The 26183-nt window shown below is 40.4% G+C and overlaps 4 protein-coding genes across 4 annotated transcripts; all 4 read right to left on the bottom strand.

Moving 5' to 3' along the window:
- Window positions 1-550: 550 nt before the first annotated feature.
- Window positions 551-3494, bottom strand: LOC150000638 (protocadherin beta-14-like). The gene has a single exon (XM_090289361.1). The coding sequence runs from the start codon at window positions 3442-3444 to the stop codon at window positions 1039-1041; it is 2406 nt and encodes an 801-aa protein (XP_090145487.1). The 5' UTR covers window positions 3445-3494; the 3' UTR covers window positions 551-1038.
- A 3030-nt stretch (window positions 3495-6524) lies between these two features.
- On the bottom strand, window positions 6525-9577 carry LOC150000639 (protocadherin beta-12-like). Its single transcript, XM_090289362.1, has one exon. The coding sequence runs from the start codon at window positions 9479-9481 to the stop codon at window positions 6842-6844; it is 2640 nt and encodes an 879-aa protein (XP_090145488.1). The 5' UTR covers window positions 9482-9577; the 3' UTR covers window positions 6525-6841.
- A 4050-nt stretch (window positions 9578-13627) lies between these two features.
- LOC150000640 (protocadherin beta-10-like) lies at window positions 13628-17051 on the bottom strand. The gene has a single exon (XM_090289368.1). The coding sequence runs from the start codon at window positions 16501-16503 to the stop codon at window positions 14089-14091; it is 2415 nt and encodes an 804-aa protein (XP_090145494.1). The 5' UTR covers window positions 16504-17051; the 3' UTR covers window positions 13628-14088.
- Window positions 17052-18553: 1502 nt separating this feature from the next.
- PCDHB16 (protocadherin beta 16) lies at window positions 18554-21344 on the bottom strand. Its single transcript, XM_090289369.1, has one exon. The coding sequence runs from the start codon at window positions 21188-21190 to the stop codon at window positions 18809-18811; it is 2382 nt and encodes a 793-aa protein (XP_090145495.1). The 5' UTR covers window positions 21191-21344; the 3' UTR covers window positions 18554-18808.
- Window positions 21345-26183: the final 4839 nt, after the last annotated feature.

Consider the following 26183-nt stretch of genomic DNA (forward strand, 5'->3'; position numbering starts at 1 on the left):
TATTCCTTCTCACCTTTACTCTTTCCTTCCCTTCCTTCTTCCCTCCCTCTCTATCTGTGATTCTGTGCTGCCAGACCAAACAGGAATGACTGTGATTCACTCAGCCTATGTTATTTTGAGTTACAAGCAATCAAGAAAAAAAAAAAAATAGATGACCTACATCTTCACTGTGAATTTATGGGCCTGGAGAATGTGACTACTTGTGCTTTAATCAGGAGTCTATTACTGGATCAATCAGAAATTGTCAGAAATAGTAAAAAAAAAAAAATAGAACAAGCATCTTGATAGTGATCATCTCTCTTGGGTCATACTGGGAAGTTCTCAGTAAAGGAGGGTGGCTGGATATATACCTTAATCTGAACAAGATTAGAATTTATTTTAATAAAGCATCGCCTACCAACAATATATACAGTTCACAAAATATTTACATAGAGAAATACCTAAAAGGAGAAAAATTACGTGAAATATTTGGCAGAAGAGAATGGAAAGATTATACTTTAAAAATGTTTTAAAAGATACAATAACCCAACTTAAGCAGATGATAAAACAATTATGTTTTTATTCATACCATATGTTTTTCTTTATAATAATACTATGAAACATATAAAAACTGCTTTGGTGAGAACATCTAGAGCGCAGAAAACCCAGAGAGATGACTGAGCTGAGTGTGCAATTAAGCTTGAAGGAAAAATGCCACATACAAGGTAGGGCAAAAGTAGGCTTACTTTGTGTACACACAGTTTATTCTTGTATTATTATTTATTAATCATTGTTTTATTTTCCATACAAACAATGGCAAACCTACTTGTGCTCTACCCTGTATTTAAATAAATTATTTGAGGTTGCATTTTGGAAGAAAGACGAAACAAAATCTAGCTCCTTCAATTTTTTCAGTTAGTATAAAGAATAGCAGAATGCAGACTTATTAAAATTTCTGAGCTATTGGTAGTTACCCAAAAGAAAGAATTTTACATTATGATGAATAAATTTACAAAGAAATAGCACTCATTCTAAAAGTTTTGCAAAATAATGAAATCCCTAATTGAACCCAAAGCCATTCAGAAAAGTGTGGCTTTCTTCCATTTCAGGATTTTGTGGTGGGAGGTTGGGGATAACGGGTTTAAGGAACTTGAACTCACTGGTCCCAGAGCCTCCACTCAGACACACCTCATACTGGTAACTCTGGGACAGGGTCCCCGTGCCGCTGACGTCAACAAGGTGGCCAGGAAAGTGGCCTTGAGGAACCAAGCAGCCACCCACCAAGCCGGCCCTGCTCCGCCTGCACAGCCGCACCGCGATGAACGCCAGCACCGAGAAGAGGAAGAGCGACGACACCGACGCCAACGCGATGACCAGGTAGACGGTGAGCGGGTCGGCCTGGGCGCGGTCGGCCGCCGCTTCCGGCTGCGGCAGGTAGGGCTGCGAGAAGCCGTCCACCAGCAGCACGTGCAGCGTCACGCTGGCCGACAGCGGCGGCTCGCCATTGTCCTTGACCAGCACCACCAGCCTGTGCTTGGCCGCGTCGCGCTCGCTCAGCAGCCGCGCCGTGCGCACCTCGCCGTTGTGCGCCCACACGCCGAACAGCCCGGGCTCCGTGGCCTTGAGCAGCTGGAACGACAGCCAGGCGTTCTGGCCCGAGTCGCCATCCACCGCCACCACCTTACTCACCAGGTAGCCTGGCTCGGCCGCCCTGGGCACCAGCTCGGTGCAGGGCGCAGAGCCGTTCTGCAGCGGGTACAGCACGAAGGGCGAGTTGTCGTTGGCGTCCAGCACTTGCACGCGCACCAGCGCCTGGCTGCTCAGCGCGGGGGACCCGCGGTCTGTGGCGCCCACGTGGAACTCAAACGCCTGCAGGGCCTCGTAGTCCAGCGCCCTCAGAGCGAACAGGTGTCCGTTGTCGGCGCTGATGGACACCAGCGAGGCCAGGGGCAGGTTGGGGTCCTGGGGCGGCAGCAGCGAGTAGCTGACCTGCGCGTTGGTGCCCGCGTCTCTGTCTGTGGCGCTAACGCTGCCAATGTGCACAGCGGGGCTGTTGTTCTCGCGGATGAAGAGGGTGTAGGAGGTTTGGGTGAAGGCCGGGGCGTTGTCGTTGACGTCGGAGACCAGCACGGTTATGTTGTGCTGGGTTTTCAGTCTGGGGTTCCCCAAGTCAGTGACAGTGATGGTGATGCTATACTTGTCTCTCATCTCTCTGTCCAGTGCTCTTTCAGTATCCAGAGTGAAGAAATTCTTAAGTGTCGGTTTCAGAATAAAAGGGAGATCATCTTGAATAGAGCAAATCATCCTTCCATTGTCTCCAGAGTCTTGATCTCGAATACTGAAAACAGCAACAAGGATCTGTGGCGAGTTTTCTGGAATTCTGCTTGTAATCGATGACATAGTCACTTCAGGTGCATTATCATTTATATCCATTACTTTAATCAGAAGAGTGCATTTTTCTGAAAGGCCCCCACCATCTGTTGCCTGGATATTTATAGTGTATGACTGTATTACTTCAAAATCCAAGCTAGATATCAAATGAACTTCCCCAGATGTAGGGTTTATTTCAAATGTTTTACGAATATCTTCAGATGCATGGAAAAACATGTATGATATTTTCCCATAATTTCCTGCATCCAGATCCCTAGCCAAGATCGTGATTATCCAGGAGCCAATGGCTGTGTCCTCCAGGACCTGCACCTCATAGAGCCTCTGAGGAAACTCAGGGGCATTGTCATTCACGTCCAAGACCTCGATGAGAACAGAAGTTGTTCCAGACCTGGGTGGGGATCCACCATCCAGTGCTACAAGTGTTAATCTGAGCTCAGGCTCCTTTTCATGATCTAACATTCTGTCCAGGACCAGTTCTGGGTATATCTTTCCATCATCACTGTCTTGAATTTTAATGCAGAAGTGAGAATTGGGGCTAATTGTGTAGTTTTGGAGACTGTTGCTTCCTATGTCCAAATCTTGGGCACTCTCCATTAGGAATGTGGTTCCAAGAGTGGTACTTTCTGATATTTTCAAAAGTATTTCCTTGTCCAAGAATGTAGGGGAGTGATCATTTATATCTTTGATGTGCAGCTGAGCCATAAAAAACTTTAAAGGGTTTTGCAATAACACCTGAAAATGCAACACACAGGGCTCCGTGGAGCCACAGAGCTCTTCTCTGTCCAGTCTCTCATTTAGGAGCAAATCCCCAGTCAGCAAATCTAGGTGCAAATGCTTTTCATTATCATCAGAAACTATCCGAGCCTCCCGCAAGGACAGCTCCTCCACCCCAAGCCCCAGATCCCTTGCCAGATTGGCCACAAAAGAGCCCATTTCTGTTTCCTCTGCCACAGAATAGCGCACAGATTCAGTCCCTGCTTCAGACAATCCCAGCAAAACAAAGAGAATCAGGACTTGCCTTTTCCGCAGAGTGAGTGCTCCTCCGATCTCCATGGTTCCTTCGAGCAATCTCATTTCTGGAAAAATTTAAGTTTAGTCCTAATTTTGTAAGCTGAAGCTCTGATTTTTAAAAATAAGTAACCCTCGGAAGGTGTATAGCGCTCCGGCAGCTCTGAAAGTGAAGCTCCTTAATACCCCTCTTTTGAATGGGTTGGATGTTCTCTGTTCTCTTAAATAATGGAGCCCACAGTGTGGTCCATGCACTGTTTTCATCTTATCCTGCAGCGCCACCACGTGTCTCTATGAATTTTTTTCAGTAAAATTTATTTTTCTCTTTAAAGAAGTAATTCATGAATACATCTGGAGTATTTTAAAGCAAATCCCAGACAGTGTATTTTTATCTCTAAATACTTCATTGAGTATCTGTAATAGATAAGGACTTTTAAAATATAATTACTATATCACCATCACAATCAACACATTTAGCAATAATTCCTTGATATAATTTATACTCACTCTGTCCTTGGTTTTCCCAGTTTCTTCCAACAATATTTTTTTAATTGTTAACTTGTTTGAATTGGGATCCAAAAGTCTGTATAGTGATTTTAATTATCACTGTTTTGAATGCCTGACAAGAAGAATCCATAAAAATGTCCTGAACTGAATAAATAATATTTTATTCAGGCCATTTCTTGACTAACTGCAAATATATTTTCCACTCAACTCTTGTAAATACTTGAGTTTAATCAATTATCTTTAGTAACATCATTATTTTTTCACATATATTTTTAGAAACACTAGTAAAGACATGGCATATAAGATAGAGATAATCCTCATCTTTATAGGGATCACAGGCTGTAAAATTTAGCAGTATGCAATTAAAACATGTCACAACATATGCATAGGTAAAGAGTAATACAGAAAGATCTAGAAGGAAGATATTAGAACTAGAAGGCAGCATAGTGTAATGCTTATGAACATAGATTTTAAAACCAAAAGTCTAGATTAGAATTCTAGTCTGCCACTTACTATCTGCAGTCTTGGCCAAGTTATGTATCTCTATTTCCTAACTTGTACATTGGGGTAATAGTAGTATTTAGCTCCTAGTATCATTATCATCTGGCATGGTAAGATGATATAACACTCTAAATCTCTTTAAGGTAGTGGTCCTCCATCATTTCCCCCACTAAGTGCAGTCAAGACAGGAGGTAATCTTAATACTTAAATTGTTAATTAATGTCATATGAGTTTCTGTTGCTGATTTTATTTATGGGGGAAAGAACTTGCTCTAGTTCCAATTCTGAAAATAAAAAATTAGAATTTAATTAGTCTGCATGTAGACTTTTCTTCCCTCCATTATTCTTGAATTCAAAGACTAATTAATCAGCCCACACAGTTCAAAAGAACTGGTAATGAAACCTTAGCTTTCAAGAAGTTTAAACATCAGATTATTATGGACTTGTTAAAGGAAGAGATTGTATTTCCTGGTAATATTAACTAATACCCAGACCCTCTACAATATTAAGATAAAGTTTAAAAATACCCTCAAGAGGCCATTTCTGGCACTAATTCTAGTGTGTGGTGCTAGAAGCAACAGAAACAGTAATTTTACTCACTCTCACTCATCTCCTCTTTCCAATACCTCTCTCTCTTTCTCTCTCTCTCTCTCTCACACACATATACACACTTCCTTTCCCTCTACACCCTGATTCATTTTGTCCACCCACACTTTCTTTTTTATAAGCTGTAGATTTTTTGATAAAATTTCTTGAAAAACTCCACCCTCCAAATGAAGGCTTTTTCTTCTGTAATGTAGTCACATCACTAAAGGCAAGGGTGTTTGGTTGTTTCCTATGCAGCATGAGAGAAAGCTTCCTTCAACAATGGTTTGAATTTTTTTAAAAACTTATCTTGCTCTGACCAGTGTGGCTCAGTTGGTTGGGCATCATCCCACAAAGCAAAAAGTCCATTCCCAGTCAGGGCAAATACCTGATCAGGGCACATATGAGAGGCAATCAATAGATGTTTCTCACATTAGTGTGTGTGTCTCTCTCTCTCTTTCTCCTTCCCTTCCCTTCTCTCTAAAAATAAAACAAATAGAATCTTAAAGGACTATATTTTTATACTTTTCAATGTTATACACATATCTCTAGAAAAGTGGGCTTCAGACTTTGGATTGCTACTCATCAGTAGGTCATTAAATCAATTTAGGATGACCACCTTTGAAAATTAAATAGAATGGAATAATATACTCTGTTTTAGATTGCAACAACAAGAAAGCTAAGCATTCTTTAAAAACATTTGCTTGTATGTTACATAATATGTACAAAGTAATTTTTCTTTTTCTTTTTTTTTAAATGAAGTTTTGTTCACTGTCCAAGAAATGAGGGGTCATGGTGTGGAGAGATACACCAGCCCAAAATAATTTTTCTATTGGCTGTATAGTTTTAAGTTTGAAAATTAGTGCCCATTTTGTGTGTGTATATACACAGAAGGCAAAAAATTTTACACAGTAGCACACAAGTCTACTATATGCTATACAAAATATTATTCTGTGCCTACTTTCAACTGGATTGCATTATATACTTGTAACATTGATGAGACATCTGGAAAACTATAACTTCATACTCCATGAGTCTGTGAGTGGTCACAATATTAATGTGCCTTCACAATCAGGTTTTAGGGTGAATAATAAAGAGATGCTAAGAAAATTGCCTTCTAGCTCTTTCTAACAAGGTGATTACACTTATACTTGTATCATAGGACATAATTTTTCAGGTTATTTTCAATAGTAATAAACATTTTATTTTTAAAATTACTTTTATTTTTTAGAAAAAGGGAAAATGGGGATAAATAGAGGGAGAGAAATATCAGTATGTGAGAGAAACATCTGTTGGGCTGCCTCTCACATACCCTCAACCTGAATAGGCCAAAACCCAGGCTTGTGCCCTGACCTGAATCTAACGCGTGACCTTTATGTCCCAGGCCAGCGCTCAACCCACCGAGCCACACCAGCCAGGGAACATTTTAAAATGTAACTAAATGAAGTGAATTTAAAGAGAGAAAATGGCATTTCCAAAGAGCACTCAATAGAAAAACAGCAGAAAAAAAAAGAAGGAATGCTTGAACACTTAAAATACTTTGAAAGTGGTCTGCTTTATTTTGCCATAAGTATAATCGTGGGTGAAAGTTCAATAGGGGAGAGTGTCAGGATCAAAGGATGATTTGGTATTGTTATTTAAGGAGGCAAATTAATTACAAATCAAGACCTCCTGGGTTAGAGAATAAATTACCACCTCATTACAACCACAGATAATGATAAACATTAATTTAAAAGTAGGGATAGGTAGAACATGCAAAAATATAAAACTAACATAAGTACAATTTAAAACACCCACAAATCGGAGGAATAACATTCGTATGGAAGTAGCACAAAAGCAAAATACATATGGGGTATAAAAGGTAATTATAGTCACTGAATATTGAACACACAGTTATTGTGGAGGGTAGGACTTTCTTCTATTTCTTTCCCAGGGCACTGGGGAGAAAGTTTGGGGATAATCGGCTTCAGAAATTTAAACTCATTTGTCCCACTACCTCCCGTCAGACACACCTCATACTGGTAGCTCTGAGACAGGGTCCCAGTACCACTGACATTCACAAGGTGGCTTGGAAAGTGGCCCTTAGACAATGAACAGCCACCCACCAAGGAGGCCCTGCTCCGCCTGCACAGCCGCACCGCGATGAACGCCAGCACCGAGAAGAGGAAGAGCGACGACACCGACGCCAACGCGATGACCAGGTAGACGGTGAGCGGGTCGGCCTGGGCGCGGTCGGCCGCCGCTTCCGGCTGCGGCAGGTAGGGCTGCGAGAAGCCGTCCACCAGCAGCACGTGCAGCGTCACGCTGGCCGACAGCGGCGGCTCGCCATTGTCCTTGACCAGCACCACCAGCCTGTGCTTGGCCGCGTCGCGCTCGCTCAGCAGCCGCGCCGTGCGCACCTCGCCGTTGTGCGCCCACACGCCGAACAGCCCGGGCTCCGTGGCCTTGAGCAGCTGGAACGACAGCCAGGCGTTCTGGCCCGAGTCGCCATCCACCGCCACCACCTTGCTCACCAGGTAGCCCGGCTCGGCCGCCCTGGGCACCAGCTCGGTGCAGGGCGCAGAGCCGTTCTGCAGCGGGTACAGCACGAAGGGCGAGTTGTCGTTGGCGTCCAGCACCTGCACGCGCACCAGCGCCTGGCTGCTCAGCGCGGGGGACCCTCGGTCTGTGGCGCCCACGCGGAACTCGAACGCCTGCAGGGCTTCGTAATCCAGCGCCCTCAGAGCGAACAGGTGCCCGTTGTGGGCGTTGATGGACACCAGCGAGGCCAGGGGCAGGTTGGGGTCCTGGGGCGTCAGCAGCGAGTAGGTGACCTCGGCGTTGGTGCCCTCGTCTCTGTCTGTGGCGCTGACGCTGCCGATGTGCAGGGCGGGGCTGTTGTTCTCGTGGATGAAGAGGGTGTAGGAGGTTTGGGTGAAGACCGGGGCATTGTCATTGACGTCGGAGACCAATACAGTTATGTTATGTTCAGTCTTCAGTCTGGGTGTCCCCATATCGGTGACGGTGATGGTGACATTGTACTGGGCCCTACTTTCTCTGTCCAGCATTCCCTCCGTTTCCAATGTGTAATAATTCTTTACTGAAGATTTTAGCATGAATGGGAGGTCTTCTGGGATAGAACAAAACATTCTCCCGTTGTCCCCAGAATCTCTATCTCGGATACTGAAAACCATAACCACAATCTCAGGTGAATTTTCGAGGATTGGACTGGTAATTGATGACATGGTGACCTCAGGAGCATTGTCATTTACATCCATCACCTGAATTCTGACTGTTGATTTTCCAAAAAGGCCTCCCCCATCTGTTGCTTGAATGATTATTGAGTATGATTCAATTATTTCAAAATCCAAAGATGCCATTAAGCTAATTTCTCCAGATTTTTGATCAATTTCAAATGTCTTGTGAATATCTTCTGAAGCATGGGAAAAAGTATACAGTATTTCCCCATTTTTTCCCGTGTCTAAATCCCAAGCTGAGACAGTGACAACCAGTGAACCTACTAAGCTGTTCTCTGGAATCTTCACTTCATAAAATGGCTGCTCAAATTCTGGGGAGTTGTCGTTAATGTCCAAGACCACCACTCGAATGGAGGTAGTCCCAGACCTGGGCGGGGACCCGCCGTCCAGAGCAGTGAGGATGAAACTGAGTTCCCACTGCTCTTCATAATCCAGCGACTTGTCCAGAACTAACTCTGGATATATTCTATTGTCTGGATTGACTCTCATTTTAATGTGGAAATGAGAGTTGGGGCTTATTGTATAGCTTTTTAGAGCATTGATTCCTATATCTAAATCCTTCGCACTTTCTAGTAAGAACACAGCGCCGACAGGACTATTTTCTGGGATTTCTAGGAGCATTTCTTTTTCTAAGAAGACAGGAGAGTGGTCATTTATATCCCTGACCTGGAGCTCAATCTGTAAAAACTGCAAGGGGTTTTCCATTAATACCTGAAAATGTAACACACAGGGCTCAGTGGAGCCACAGAGCTCCTCTCGGTCTAGCGCTTTGCTTAAGAGCAAATCCCCGGTGTTTAAGTCCAGCTGCAAATGGTGTTTGTTATCATTAGAGACCACCTGAGCCCCCCTGGAGAACAACTCACTCACTTCCAGTCCCAGGTTCTTTGCCAAATTGCCTACAAAGCTCCCGCTCTGCATTTCCTCTGCCACTGAAAAGCGCTGAGACTCAGATCCCACTTGACATATTCCCAGCAAAACAAAGAGAAGGAGGACTTGCCTGATCCGCAGAGTCCCTGCCCCTTCGGTCTCCATAGCTCCTTTCCCCAAGGCTTCCTGCAGAATCGCTTCAGCTCCACTTTGCAGTTCTGGCAAATGTGTCTTTGCTGTCCACCGAATCTTTGGAGGTCTAAAGATTTTAACCCCTTTTGAATATCTTCTAGTTTGCCTCTTAAAAGCTTGTTCTGTCTTCCCAGTGCTCTGTGTGCACTGGGGAAGTGTCCAAAACATCATCCAGTGTAGTTCTTTACCGATGACATTATCCTGCAGCGCCACCATGCGTCTCCGCAGATTTTCAGTGTTTGATGAAAACTACCTAAATGCCATTCAAATACATGCCCTCTAGAAACAAATATTCTTTTATTCATTATCTTTAAGTGGTTACAGATATATTCTATCTTCCATAAGAATTGATTTATACTCTTTATAGTTTGTGATACTGTTAGTATTTATTTTAAAGCATTTAAGTGTCCCTCCTTACTCTTTCAACACCTGAAAGTGCTCAGTTGTGGTGAATAAAGAAATACAAGGTAAAATTCACGGTCCTCAGGAGCTTGTAATTTTTCTGAGAATTTGGAAAGCCTGAAGAAGGAGCACATAAGTGACTGTTAAACTGAGCAAAATCCCATCACTACTTGGCCTTTTTAGGTGGTAAGGAAAAAAGAAGGTGTACATGAGTCATTTCAGAAGTTCCCTCAAAGGTTATAAAAATGGATTAACCATGAGATGGGACACATATAGCACAAGAAAATATTTCAGTAGATTTCCTTGGTATCAATAATCTGTGAACTGGGAGAAACTGAAGTAAAATCTATGGGGATGGAACACATTATGTAAATCTATAATTTAGTTCTAATTTTCCATAATTTACAAAAGATTAATAAGTACAGAAACATAAACATGATAATTTTATTTGAAGTAGGATTGCTCCTAAAATTGGATTTCCTTGGGTTCCCAAGATTTATTCTGGCTAGAACTAGGGTCATCTGCTTTTTTTTTTTCATGCCAGAAGAGAAAGAGTGAGAGATGAGAGAGATTCTCTTTACTAACTATAGAATAAAAAACTTAGTTTTACTCTGATTAGACCAACTAAGATCACATACCTGATACTTAAGCAATCATCGTTTTAAGAGGTATAGATATATAGGTCTCCAGAATCTGAAGACCTATCTTTGGCATGTATTTTGTTTTAATCCTGTCTCTGACCACCTCTGACTAACCAAAGGGCATGGTTGCTACATAATGAGAGAGATTGGAATAGATGTTAGAAGCTCAGCAATGATGTGCATTATAGGAAATCTCAAAACTGCTTTCAGGAATGGATGGAAAAGAGTTCTATCTAACAAGTTTGCAAAAGTACAAATTGCATTCTTAAAAATGTAAGTTAGCTAAGTCACTAAAAATGGGCAGAAACTTAAAAATATGTAAATTGACTACACATGGTTACTCTCCTTTCTCTTAAAATACCCACTAAAATGACAAAAATAAAAATTATATAAACTCACAAAAGACTGAGAATGTCAAGTGAACACATATTTGATGACAAAAAGCAGATGGAAGGGTAGCTTAGTTAGCAGTTCCAAGAAATGTCTAATCTTGCATTGGAAATATTCACAAGAAATGAGTGAATTTGTCTTACATAATGCCATTTAAGTACAAGATTTTAAGGAACCAAGAGTATAAGACTGAAGTCACTTGAGAACTAAAAATGAGTTGTTAGTTGGATGTACATCTTTAGGAGAGTTGAATTCACTGATCCTCTTATCCTACATAGACAGGAAAGAAACTCAAGGCCAGAGAATGGAAAACTTATTCAATGGGGAAATTAAAAGGGGTTATGTCTACTTCTGAAGATCATAGGCAGAGATGAGTGCAAATGTGAGGTGTGAAAGTAAAAATAGAAAGATTAAGCAAAACTGTATCCTGAATGGTGAGATTTCTAGACCCTTTTCATATAGGACTCTCTAACTGTAGGACACAAAGTATATGTCTGGTTCCCTTCCTAACTCTCTCTCACACAGAAGATATTGCACACTTCTAACCTGGAGAGTATGAAAGACTCAGATAAAACTTGCATATCCTGATATCTGAAGGTCTCCTAAGGTAATAGCCTTGTCCTACATGGTTACATTAGAGTGAAGCCCTGTCATCAACAGGTCTCATATACTCACAAAGAACTGACTGTCAGCACTATGATATTTCATCATAAATATTAAAGGAGAGGCAAGGATCACAAAACATTTGCAGAAATGCCTACAACATGACATTAAAGGGCTAAAACCACCACAGAGAAAAAAAAACAACAAGAAACAAACAGATATAACAGATAAAACAGAAGAAAGGTCTTTACAATGTCTGACTAATATCCCTAGAGTAGTAAAATTAATAAGAGTTAATACTTTTTGAGTATTTATTTTGTGTTACCCATTGTTTTACGTGACATATAGGTGTTTACCCATTTAATCTTAATAGTAATGGTATGAGGTATCTTATTGTAAGATAAAAAATAGATTAAGGCTTAAGTGCCCTTTACTAGCTATAGAATCTTGGTTAAGTTCTTAAATTTCCTGTAATTCTTCCATTTTAAAAATAAGAATAACTAGATTAATTATAGATGAGAGAAGATATTACATTTACAAATCTATAACAGAATGCTATGAAAAACACTAAGAAAACAAAAAAAAAAAAGCTCTTAAAAACATTTGTAAGCTTTCCCAAAATAAGGACTGGATGATAAAACAATTAAAGGAGAACAAGGGACAAAGGAAAAATAAGAAAGGGAAAAATAGAGTATTAGATATTCAATCCAGGAGATCCATTATTTAACTAAAGAGATTATTGTTCAAGTGAGAATGCAGAAAATTTAAGAGAGAAATTATGAAGAAAACATAATGAGAAATTTTCTTAGAACTGAGTGTCTAAATATTAACAGGGTACACACATGTGACCAGATTAATAAATAAATAGCTAACACTAAGGTATTTTCAGAAGTCAAGGGAAAAGTTTCCAATGTGTCCACAGTGAAAAAATGTGCTGATATTAAAAGAGATAGAATTCAGAATGGATTCAAAAGCTCTGTATTTCTATATACAACCAGTAGAAGGAATACTGCTTTCAAAATCTGAGGAAAAATTGTTTTCAAGCTAAAATTTTATACCCAGTCAAATTATCAATGAAATGCAAAGAAAATGAAAGTACTTTCAAAGGCAAGGTCTCTGCATCCATTTTTATAAAGCTATTGAGAGATGCATGTCAGCTAAATAAGGGAGTGAACTAAAATAGGAGAATACACTGGATTTTGTAAAAGGGACCAGTACAAAAAAGTATTGACAGGAAAAAAAGCCGTATAATTACTGCTTATAGAGCAACCAATGTAAATGCAGCAGAGATATGGAGGGACCTCAAGGAAACAAATATAATTAATAAATAGCTGGCGTACTTGAATATTTGAGAAAGATTAATATTCAAATGAGAAATGATGAGAAAACTTAATAGCAGTAAGTAGAAAAGTATTCATGTAAAAAAAAACTATCAGCTCTAGAAAAATGTTTTTCAAGAGAGTAAATGTAATCATACTACATCCACATGAAATTTGAAATGATCTTAGTTAGCTACATACACAAAAACTACTAAAACTAAAGAAACCCTATGATAACTCTATTGGGAGAATAGGAGAAAGGAAATGTGCAATGTTTGTATATGTGTTTGTTAGTTGGAAAGTAAAAACGTTAAAAAAAATTTTTCATAGGAAGAGATGATTAAAGTACTTATAAAACTGAGTGTTAAGCCCTGGCTGGTGTGGCTCAATGGATTGAGTGCTGGCCTGCAGACCAGGGGATCGCCAGTTCAATTCCCAGTCAGGGCACATGCCTGGGTTGTGAGCCAGGTCCCCGGCTGGGGGCATTCGAGAGGCAACCACACATTGATGTTTCTCTCCCTCTCTTTCTTCCTCCCTTCCCCTTGCTCTAAAAATAAATAAATAAAATATTTCTTAAAAAACTGAATGTTAAGATAGAGTGTTAGAAACATATTACTTGGAAATATTGATATCATTCAGTTCTAGAGAAACCACTCATAGAAGGTGCTTTGAGACCGAAAAAAACCTGTTGTTTTCCTTTATGATTTTAGTACACCTTAATTTTTTAAATTTGATAATAATTAAATAAACTTACAGAACAAATGAAAAGAAATATCTTTCCAACAGTCCACCAATATTCTTACATTCACACTTTCCAAATGATTTCATTTGTAATCATTTTTATCCACCTTATTACACTTTGAATTATGAGACTTGTTCTGTTTCACATGTCAGTAAAGTGAACATTCAAAAATACTGAGTAAAAGTACTGTATATAAAGGAAATAGAATAATAATACAAACAAGGATATTATTGGAGCCCAATATCACTCACAAAATGATGTTTTATTGTATCACTAGCAGAATAATAGAGAAATATATATTTTCAATGCCATGATTTAAAGCTAGATGACGTGGATGTCTAACATGATTAAACACAACGTTAGAATAAGGTCACAAGTGCACATATGTATTCTTATATGGAGGAAGTACAATAGAGGGGTGGATAGGATAATGAGATACAGTCTGTGAAATATACTAAGAGAAAAATAAAACCCTCAGTTTTCTAGAATGAGAAATAATAATAACTAAATCATACATTTTGAAAGAATTAAACCTTAAAATGATTATTTAGAAATGGGTACTAATTAATGTAACTATCGATTAATGCAAAAAATGATGAAATAGTGTAAAAACATAAATATATAGTACTTTAAAATTAGATGTAACTTAACATGGCTTTAAAAGTAAACTAATAGTTATATGGTTGTAAAACACTTCAAAAGTACATGAAAATATTTAAAAAAATTTTACTGAAAATTAAATCCAAAGGTATTCTGAAAAGTAGGTGTTTCTTCAATATTCCTCTCAAGACCCTGTTCCTGAATATTGGGGAGAATCGGCTTCAAAAACTTGAACTCGCTGGTCCCTGAACCTCCCGTCAGACATACCTCATACTTGTAGCACTGGGACAAGGTCCCAGTACCAGTGACGTCCACCAGGTGGCCCGGAAAGTGGCCCTCAGGAACCGAACAGCCACCCACCAAAGGGGCCCTGCTCCGTCTGCACAGCCGCACCGCGATGAACGCCAGCACCGAGAAGAGGAAGAGCGACGACACCGACGCCAACGCGATGACCAGGTAGACGGTGAGCGGGTCGGCCTGGGCGCGGTCGGCCGCCGCTTCCGGCTGCGGCAGGTAGGGCTGCGAGAAGCCGTCCACCAGCAGCACGTGCAGCGTCACGCTGGCCGACAGCGGCGGCTCGCCATTGTCCTTGACCAGCACCACCAGCCTGTGCTTGGCCGCGTCGCGCTCGCTCAGCAGCCGCGCCGTGCGCACCTCGCCGTTGTGCGCCCACACGCCGAACAGCCCGGGCTCCGTGGCCTTGAGCAGCTGGAATGACAGCCAGGCGTTCTGGCCCGAGTCGCCGTCCACCGCCACCACCTTGCTCACCAGGTAGCCCGGCTCGGCCGCCCTGGGCACCAGCTCGGTGCAGGGCGCAGAGCCGTTCTGCAGCGGGTACAGCACGAAGGGCGCGTTGTCGTTGGCGTCCAGCACCTGCACGCGCACCAGCGCCTGGCTGCTCAGCGCCGGGGACCCGCGGTCTGTGGCGCCCACGCGGAACTCGAACGCCTGCAGGGCTTCATAATCCAGCGCCCTCAGAACGAACAGGTGCCCGTTGTGGGCGTTGATGGACACCAGCGAGGCCAGGGGCAGGTTGGGGTCCTGGGGCGGCAGCAGCGAGTAGCTGACCTGGGCGTTGGTGCCCGCGTCTCTGTCAGTGGCGCTGACGCTGCCGAAGTGCAGGGCGGGGCTGTTGTTCTCGTGGATGAAGAGGGTGTAGGAGTTTTGGGTGAAGGCGGGGGCGTTGTCATTGATGTCAGAGACCAGCACAGTTATGTTGTACTCCGTTTTCAGCCTTGGAGTACCCAAATCAGTGACAGTGATGGTGATGTTGTACTCTGCTTGGCTTTCTCTGTCCAGCGCTCCTTCTGTCATTAGAATATAAAAATTCTCTACAGAAGGTCTGAGAAGAAATGGCAGATTATCTTGAATGTAGCAAACCATTTTTCCATTTTCTCCAGAATCTCTGTCTTTAATTCTAAAAACAGCCAGTATCGTCTCAGAAGAGTTCTCAGGAATGTGGTTGGAAAGTGATGACATAATCAGTTCAGGGAAATTGTCATTGGTGTCTAGCACCTCAACCAAAACCATACATCTTGCAAAAAGGCCCCCACCATCAATTGCCTGTATGTTGATTTTATAAGAGTTTACCAGCTCATAATCAAGCAACACTCTGAGAATAATTTCCCCAGAAGAAGGATTGACTTGAAAGGTTGTTCGAATATCTTCGGAAGCATCAAAAAATGAATAGGATATATCTGCATAGACTCCAGAGTCTACATCTCCTGCAGAGACTTTTGCAATAATGGAACCTACTGGGCTGTTCTCTGGAACCTGAGTCTGGTATATCGCTTGAGAAAACAGCGGGGCATTGTCATTTACATCCAGGATCACAATGCGTATAGTGGAGGTCCCAGACCTGGGTGGAGATCCACCATCAAGTGCAGTGAGTATTAAACTGAGCTCCTGCTGCTTCTCCCTATCCAGTGCCTTGTCCAACACTAACTCTGGATATATCATGCCTTCATCACTGTCATTAATTTTAATATGGAAAAAAGAGTGAGGGTTGATGGTGTAGTTTTGGATCCCATTAAGTCCTCCATCTGAATCCTGTGCTCTTTCTAGTCGAAATGTTGTCCCTTCAGCTGTATTTTCTATTATTTTTAAGACTCTTTCTTTGTCCTGAAACACTGGTGAATGATCATTTATATCTCTGACCGTCAGCTCAGCCCGGTAAATCTGAAAGGGGTTATCCATTAAAATTTGGAAATACAGCATACAGGGCTCTGTGGAGCCACACAGCTTTTCCCGGTCCAGTTTCTCATTTGTGAGCAAATCCCCAGAATGAGAATCCAGGAGCAAGTGTTCTTTGTTATCATCAAAGACCACCCGGGCTCCCCTTGCAACCAGCTCCCGGTCCTCTAGTCCCAGATCTGTTGCCAGATTGACCACAAAGGATCCTCTCTCTGTTTCCTCTGTTACTGAATATCGTCCAAACCCAGATCCTGCCAAGGATACTCTCCAAAACAGAAAGAGAAACAGAACTTGCCTTAGTCCTGGGCAGCGAAACCCTCCAGACTCCATAGCTTCTTCTAAACACATCTTTTGTCAATATGGATCACAGTCACAGCTCCCAGTGCAAAGAAACAGCAGTCGCAAAGCCCAGACCTACACCATGTAGTAGCAGTGGTCTGTTTTTTTTTCTGCAATCTTGAGCAGCTATGGCTTTTCTTTCAGCCAGCCTGCCTTGCTTTTCCTTTTTTTGTTAGTGACTTCTGCAGCATTCCCAGTTCAATTCTTTATTCCGTCTCTCTAGCCTGCAGCGCCACCGCCTGGCCTCCAACAGACTCAAATGGCTGTACGCAGTGTGTGTGTGTATGTATTTATAAACTTCTTCTTTAGTGGCTCACTTAAATATTCCGTTTTTCTTTTGTTTGTTTTGTAAAATATAACATTGAGATAGAGAATTGTTTATGTTGTTAAGATTTTTCATTGCTTCATGGAAGAAAGTAAAATATTTAAACATTGCAAAAAGAATGTTCCTAGCAGTTAACTCTGTGCACCTCATTGTACTATATTTAGTTCTGTAATAGCCCCCCCCTCAAACTACCCCCATGCAATATCAGGAATCAAAGGGAAAATTGTGGTGACTTCTGAGACTACCAAAATAATAGGTTTTCCTTTTCCAGAAATATTGTGGATAGGATCACCAAGAACTGACAAAAACTTGTATCATACCTTCTTCAACAAATTTATTCAAAACCTACTTACATTGTTGAAATAGAGTCTTCACTCTATAACCTAGATGGAAGCATTTAACTTTTCCCTCCTCTGTGCCTTCATAAAAGCTAGTATAACTTCCCTATAAATATTATTGCTTCCTGTTTCATGACAATCTGTCCCTTCTTAAGTATGGAAACTATGTCTTCATCATCTTTGTTTGGCAAATCAGACACTCACTTGCTGCATTCAGACATGAATAATTAAACCCTTGAGTAGGATAAAAACAATTTTCAGTGCCTTTAAATCCTTACCATTTAAAAATCATATTCTTTCACTTATTCATTATTTGCAACTCTTGTTCCTTTTCTTTAATATGTCTTTGTTTTTCTTACATTAGCTTTAACATTATTTGTTGAACTAAAGAAGGAAGTGACCTTTATTTTAAAGTCCCTCTAATTAAAATCTAGTGGGATCTAATTTCTCTTTACCAAAGAAAGGGAGGTAGAGAGTAGAACACACTAATGCCTATCATAACACCACTGACAGTAACACCCGCCTCATATAGAACTTTATTCAAAGGCCTAATATTAGAACGAAGTTCTATTTTTTTCCATAGTAAGTAAGAGAAACAGAATAAATTGGGGTATATTATATAGGAAAAAAGCTAGATACTGACCAAAAAACCCCACTCTAATTGTTGAATATAAAAACCACACTATTTAAACCTCTGTTTGATTATTTCTACCATTTATTCCCAACTGAATGGGACTACATTGTTAGCCAATAAAAACTTAATAAGGCTCCCTGATTTTTCATACAGAATTAAAAGCAAAATATTATTAAATAGTTCTATATGGTGCTGTAAAATGCCTAAACTTTGCTTTTTTGGTCTCCAAACTTAAACACATACACACAAAATTAATTTCCTACAGTGCTGTTTCTTCTTATTTTCAGATAAAGATGGTTAGATAATTATTTGTCACATCAAAACAGAAATATATATTAAATAGGCAGCTACCAATAGAGGGGAAATAAAACATTTTTTAAAATAAAGGAACAGTTTCAAAAAACCACTATAATGAAAACTGAAGTTGACAAAACAATACAAATATCATTTTAAAAGGAAAATAGAAGTATCAGATAATATATAGATCACAAGAAGCAGATTATTTTAACAACTGAAGTTCTAGAAAAGAACTAAAATGAAAATGTAAATAGAAAGTCAATAAGAACATTTGTATGCTGGAAAAAATTTAATGATAGCAAATTTGAAGATAAAGTCTATTTCATTCATCGGGATTCTCTTGAGAAATATTTCACTGAGCTAAAGTATAAGGAAAAGGAAACTTCTGAAGTTAAGTATAAAATTGGAAATTTAGGATAAACCAAATAGAAAAAATAAAACAGCACCCTATTGGTGGTGGACATAAACAATTTAGTTAGTTGACAAAACATATTAGAAATTAATGTCTTTATTAAATAGGTTCCCATCAAGAATTAAATCCCAAGCTACTCCAAAAAAAAAAAAGGGATTTTATTCCACTTTACTCTCCATGCTCTGGGATGTGAGATGGGGGATAATTGGTTTTAGAAACTTTCACTGACCCCTGAATCTCCGCCAAATATACCTCAGTATCCCTAGTTTGCCAGGACAAATAACAAATTAAATTTTTTAAGTAGTTTTTTATTGGGCATTGAATCCAAAGCTATTCCTAAAGTTCTCATTTTCCTCTACATTCCTACCAGTGTCGTGGACTGGAAGATTGGGAATAATTGGCTTCAGAAATTTAAACTCATCTGTTCCAGCACTTCCCTTCAGACACACCTCATACTGGTAGCTCTGAGACAGGGTCCCCGTACCGCTGACATCCACCAGATGACCCGGAAAGTGGCCCTCAGGAACCGAACAGCCACCCACCAAAGGGGTCCTGCTCCGCCTGCACAGCCGCACCGCGATGAACGCCAGCACCGAGAAGAGGAAGAGCGAAGACACCGACGCCAACGCGATGACCAGGTAGACGGTGAGCGGGTCGGCCTGGGCGCGGTCGGCCGCCGCTTCCGGCTGCGGCAGGTAGGGCTGCGAGAAGCCGTCCACCAGCAGCACGTGCAGCGTCACGCTGGCCGACAGCGGCGGCTCGCCATTGTCCTTGACCAGCACCACCAGCCTGTGCTTGGCCGCGTCGCGCTCGCTCAGCAGCCGCGCCGTGCGCACCTCGCCGTTGTGCGCCCACACGCCGAACAGCCCGGGCTCCGTGGCCTTGAGCAGCTGGAACGACAGCCAGGCGTTCTGGCCCGAGTCGCCGTCCACCGCCACCACCTTGCTCACCAGGTAGCCCGGCTCGGCCGCCCTGGGCACCAGCTCGGTGCAGGGCGCAGAGCCGTTCTGCAGCGGGTACAGCACGAAGGGCGCGTTGTCGTTGGCGTCCAGCACCAGCACGCGCACCAGCGCCTGGCTGCTCAGCGCGGGGGACCCGCGGTCTGTGGCGCCCACGCGGAACTCGAACTCCTGCAGGGCTTCGTAATCCAGCGCCCTCAGAGCGAACAGGTGTCCGTTGTCGGCGTTGATGGACACCAGGGAAGCGTCCTGGGGAGGTAGCAGCGAGTAGGTGACCTCTGCGTTGGTGCCGGAGTCCCTGTCAGTGGCGCTGACGCTGCCGATGTGCAGGGCGGGGCTGTTGTTCTCACGGACGAAGAGTGTGTAAGAGGTTTGGGTGAAGGCTGGGGCGTTGTCGTTGACGTCGGAGACAAGCACAATTATGTTGTACTCCGTTTTCTGTCTGGGTGTCCCCATATCGGTGACGGTGATGGTGATATTGTACTGGGCTCTTTCTTCTCTATCTAGTGCTTTCTTTGTTACCAAGGTGTAAAAGTTCTTGACTGAAGGTTTTAGAAGAAAAGGAAGGTTATCCTGGATGGAAGAAATAGTCTTCCCATTGTTCCCAGAGTCAGGATCTGAAACACTGAAAACAGCAACTACAATCTCAGGTGAATTCTCTGGGATGGGGCTGGTCAGTGCAGACAAGGTCACTTCTGGGGCATTATCATTTACATCCACCACCTGCAGGAAAAGAGTGCATTTTCCTGAAAGACCTCCCCCATCAGTGGCCTTGATGTCCACTTCATAAGACCGAACTGTTTCAAAATCTAGTTGTTTTCTCAGTCGAATTTCTCCTGTCACAGGATTTACCTCCAAAGTTTTGCTAGTATCTTCTGAAGGCTGAAACAGTGAGTATACTATTTTTCCATTGACTCCGCTATCTAAATCACTGGCAGAGACGGTGACAACCAGGGAGCCAGCGTTGCTGTTCTCAGGAATATGCACCGTGTAGAGCTGCTGCCCAAACTCAGGGGCGTTATCGTTGATGTCCACCACTTCAATGTGCACCTGGGCTGTCCCATACTGAGGTGGAGAGCCGCCATCCAGTGCTGTAAGTGTTAATGCAATTTCAGCCTCCTTTTCCCTATCCAGCTCTTTGTCCAACACCAGCTCCGGGTATTTTCTGCCATCGCTGTGATTGTGGGTTAGAACTTGAAAATGGGGATTGGGGCTGATTTTATAGTTCTGAACATTGTTGCTTCCTACGTCCAAGTCCAGAGCATTATTCAGAGGGAATGCCATTCCTACGGGACTGTTTTCTGGTATTTTGAGAATCATTTCTCTTTCCGTGAACACAGGAGAATGGTCATTTATGTCTTTCACCCTTAGTTCAGCCTGAAATATCTCCAAGGGATTTTCCATTAGCAGTTGGAAATGTAGCACACAAGTCTCAGTTGAACCGCATAGCTCCTCTCGGTCTAATTTCTCATTTACAAGCAAATCCCCAGTCTGAACCTTCAGCTGCAAATGCTCTTTGTAACCCTGAGAAATGATCCGGACCCCGCGGGTGGACATCTCCGTCAAGTCCAATCCCAGGTCTTTTCCTAGATTTGCCACAATGAATCCTCTCTCTGTTTCTTCCACGACTGAATAGGGCCCTAGATCAGCGCCCACCCCAGACATTCTCAGCAAAACAAAGAAAATAAGGACTTGCCTTTGTCTCTGATTGCGCATCCATCCAATCTCCATTGCTCTTTCCCAAAAATCTGGTTCACAGGACCTTCATGTATGTTACACCCCAAACCCTAGCATTCTGGTCCTACTGTCCAGAACAGCAAAACTGTGCCACAAATGGAGTTTTTGAAAGAGATTTCACACTCACTTTTGCTCTGGCTGAGAAAGCTTTCCGTTAGCTTCCAGGCAGTGTGAAACCTTCTGGATACCGGAGCTACGTAGGCAATTCTATTTTCTATCATTTAACCTGCAGCGCCACCATGCGTTCTCACTAAGTCTTACATTTTCTAGTTTAACATTGGATACAAAATTCTCCTAATGTATAGAATAAGTTGAGTAAGTTGTGTTCTATAATATTAAACACTGAATTCTAGCTTCATGTGGTTTTTGTGTGTTCAGATATAACTCTGTGTTGCTGCACAGGAGTACAAAGAGCAAACTGTCACTTATGTTACTGTTTAAAGTTGTTGAATAATAATGATTAAATAAAATAATTTCATTAACATTAAACTGAAAATGCCATACATTTTTGGAACGTTTTTTCAAAATAACATTGGAACAGTTTCCAAAGTACATATTTTTCATGGTACATATTATAGAATTACAAATGAGTGGACACTGCAGAATTGCAATCAGTGATGGTTCTAAAGAGAGTGTTTAGCCAATGCCTTATTAAAGAGTAGATTATGTCTTCTTCTTTCCAAATCCTAAGACTGAAAACTGTGAGATTTTCAATTTTCAAATTATTGAGAAATTATTTTCCAAATAGGAAGGTCTCAAGGTTATGCCTTGCCAAGCTTTTGGATTCTTTAAAAAATTATCATGACACAACGAATTTGTTTTATTCTTTTTAAAAACAGCTTTAATGAGATATAATCCACATACCACATTTTGCCCATTTACAGTGTATAATTCAGCGCTTTTAATATATTCACAAAATAAGGGATCCATCACCACAGTCAATTTTAGAACATTTCCATTACCTCAGAAACCCCATACTCTAAAGCTATCAACCCCTTATTCCCCATCCTTCATGCTCCAGGCCCTAATCAACCACTAATTAACTTTCTGATTTCCCCCTTCTGGACTATCATATGAATGGAATAAAACAATATGTAGACTTTTTGACTGGCTTCTTTTACTTGGCATGTTTTGAAGGTTCATCCAAATTGTGGCATGTGTCAGTACTTCATTCATTTTTGTGACGAGATAATATTTCACTGTATAGGTATATCACTTTTTGATTATCCATCCTTCTGTTGATAGACATTTGAGTTGTTTCCACCTTTTGACTATTACAAATAATGCTGCTATAAACATTCATATACAAGTGTTAGTGTGGACATATATTTTCATTTCTCTGGGAGTAGAATTGCTAGCTTATATAATGTCTCAATGTTTAATTTTTAAAAAGATTTTATTTACTTTTAGAGAGAGGGGAATGGAGGGAGAAAGAGAGGAAGAGAAACATAACTGTGTGAGAGATACATCAGTCAGTTATTTCTCAAACACACCTAACTGGGGACATGACTCTCAACCCAGCCATGTGTCCTGACTGGGAATCCAGCCAGCCATCATCCGGTTCAAAGCTATATCCACTGAGCCACACCAGACAGGTCACGATGTTTCTATGTTTAATTGAGGAACTGCCAGATTGTTTTCCAAAGCAGCTGCACCATTTTACATTCCCACCATCAGTATATCAGTATTTTAGTTTTTCCTCATTCCCCCAATACTTGCTGTTGTCTGCTATTTTGATCCCAGCCATCCTAGTGGATGATTTTGATTTGCATTCCTCTGATGAGTAATGATGTTACACATCTGTTCATATGCTTATTGGCCATTTGTATATTTTCCTTTGGGGAGTGTCTTTTTAGATCTTCATCCATTTTTAAACTGGGTTATTTACCTTTTAATAATCAAGTTTTAAGGGTCCTTTATATGTTCCAGATATAAGTCCCTTATCAGATTTGTATTCTTTTGTTCAGTTTTCCATTTCTAATATTTGAATTGAATTTCAGTGAAGACTTATGATATCTTTATCCATTCAGCATTTTTGTTAATAATTTTTAAAAGTTTGTTAATTACATTGTCTGGGGTTAAACCATCTAATCAATCAGGCTTAAATTCCTGGTGTAAAGACCTTTATGTGCCTTCCTTTGGCCACAACTGGTACTATTAGACTGGGTAATTTTCTTCCAAACAGCCAATCTGTGGTAGGCAGAATATTGGCCACCCATCCAAAGATGTCCACGCCCTAATGCTCAAAATCTGTAAATATTTTACATTACATAGCAAAAGAGACTTCACAGATATAAGTAAGTTGAAATCCTTGTAAAGGGAAGATCATTTTTGATTATCTGGGTGTAATAGAGCTTGTCCTAGCTATTGTCAAAGGGAGATGTGACTACAAAAGAATAGTAAAAGAGATACAATGCTGCCGACTTTGAAGATGGGATAATGGGACCATGAGTCAAGTTATGCAGGCAACATATAGAAACCAGGAAAGACAAAGAAATAGATTCTCCTCTATATCCACCAGAAGAGAATGCATTCCCACTGACACTTCGATTTTAGCTCAGTAATACCCATATTTGAGCTCTGATCTATAGAACTCTTAGCTAATACATTTTATTGTTTTAAGCAACTACATTTGTGGTAACTTTTAATAGTAGCAATAGAAACCTAATGCATAACACATGCATAAATTCTTATGCACCCAGCAGCCAAGTCAACAAAAATTTATCAATCTACAAGAATAGTGTTACTGCAACAAATGCTGAAGAGTGTCTGATTCAGTTCTGATGAACCATTCCTTCAGAATAAAGTTGTTTATGATCCCCTAACATATTTTTTCAGCATACTTTTTAAGAAGAGTTTCCAAAGACATATGGTTAATTTTAACAGAAAATAACTAGAACCTATCGTTTTTCTATTAAATTTCCACAATATCTAAATTATTTATTGATAAAAATTGGTCCACATTATTTCCTATACTTTTCTAAAATTATTTCATTTAAGATTAATACCAGAATACAACTGCTTTAAAACAAATGGTATGCTAAAATGAATACAGTATATTTAGTTTGAATAGGGGACTTACAAAGATGTACATAATAAATTGTTTCAACTTTCCAAATAAAGTAAAATATATATTTTAGGGATGACAGAAAAACACTGAAGGGTTTAGTACAAGAAATACAACCATAAGTAATTCTATTCCCTATTCAGGGCATTCATTTCTGCAATAATGAATGTAATATATTGAGAATGTACATTAAGATATTTGGGCCAGTTTGTTTATGATGAAGATCAATTGTCGTCCCTGACCTAGCTATCTGAGATAGGTAGGTAAGTGCTTCTATAAGAACTTTGAGTTTATTGGTTCAGAGTAGTGTGGCTGTTGGTTTAGAAACAAATACAAACAATAGACCAAATTTTACATTTCCACATAGGAGTTCAGTTCATGAAATAGGTGGATTTCACTTCCTTGATTAGAAAGACAATGCTACCAGTTAACATCAGCCATTAAAGCCCATGGGTTAAGAACTGGGGCACTCAATTCAAGTAGACTTAGAATATCTTTCAAATTTTTCCTTTTATCACTCAGAATTGTGAGCAAGTTACTTAACCTTTCTTAGCTTCAGTTTCTCATATGTAAAAGAAGGAACAATGTGCCAACTCTCTTAAGGTTTGGCAGAGGTTTAAAAAGATAATTAATGTAAGGCACTCTGTATACTACTTTTAACTAAATTATAAATCAAGAAATAAAACTTTAAAACAGATCAATTAGCTCACACTATACAGTTAAGATCTGTGCATTTATGTAATATTTTAATGAAAAATCTTAAAGTATTAAGATTGATGCTTTAAAATGATGGTAGCTTAAATGAGATAGAAGTTCCTTTATTTCTCAAATAAAGAAGAGTTCAGAATCAGATAATCCAAGGATGACATAATGGTTCTGTAATCACCAGGGACCCTCATATCCTTAAAATTTATTCGATATTGACTGTCTCCACCCATGATTTTCATTCTCATTGTTGCTTTATGGCCCAACGTGTCTCATTGTGTTCCAACCATTATTTACACATTCAAAGCCAAAAGGATTAAAAAGGGACCTCATCCTAGATGAATCATCTCCCTTTAAGCATCTTTCTTGGAAGTCTTCTACAACATCTCATTGACTAAAACCTAGTCAAATGCTCCATTCTAGCTGCAGAGAGGTTGACAAACGATATTAAAAAAAAAAAATAAGCACAGTAATTCCCTAAGTGGAATTTAGGATCTGTTAGAAAGTAGAAAAGAAGAACACTAGCTGGCCACTGCATTTTTCTGTCATAGGTTCTCTATATTTTTCAAATGGGAAAAGCCAATTTCACTGCTATTCTATTGCATCTCACTAGATAAACACCATGTAGCTCCCCCCTTTAAACATCAACGAAACTTAAGGGAAAGTAATTAAAATAAATAATTAAAACTAGCTGATATATTAATGAAAAGAAGCATGATTAGTATAAAATTTTAAGAGAAAACAATATCAAAGATAAGCACTAGGAGAGCAGAATAAAGCAAGAGACAAATTCTTATGGTGCTGGTTCTCTTTCCTTTCTGGTTAGGCATACTTTCACATGTTAGTGCATTATGTACTGCTTTTATATACCTAATAAGTTTAAAAACTAATAAAAAACTAAAAATCTCAAGAAAACGCAATCAACTATATAGACTTAACTTTTTGCTGTTTTTCCCTAATATATTTGTAAGCTATTCCAGAACAAGAATTTATACAACTATGGACTTCATCAGTCTTTTAAGAGGCAAGATTTAGTGCCATTCATTTTTTCTTATAATGAAGAAAATATACCGTTCTTCAAAACAAAGAAATAATATAAAGTCATTTGCAAGGAAGCTCAGTGTAATTTAAAAATTCATAATAGGTTGTTGCAAGAAAAACCATCACCTTAAACTTACCAATTTAAAATATTTAAAATAAAATAAGCAATTATTA

The sequence above is a fragment of the Furipterus horrens genome, unplaced genomic scaffold, assembly GCF_987537825.1.
Source record: "Furipterus horrens unplaced genomic scaffold, mFurHor1.1.pri manual_scaffold_10, whole genome shotgun sequence".
Taxonomy (NCBI): Eukaryota; Metazoa; Chordata; class Mammalia; order Chiroptera; family Furipteridae; genus Furipterus; species Furipterus horrens.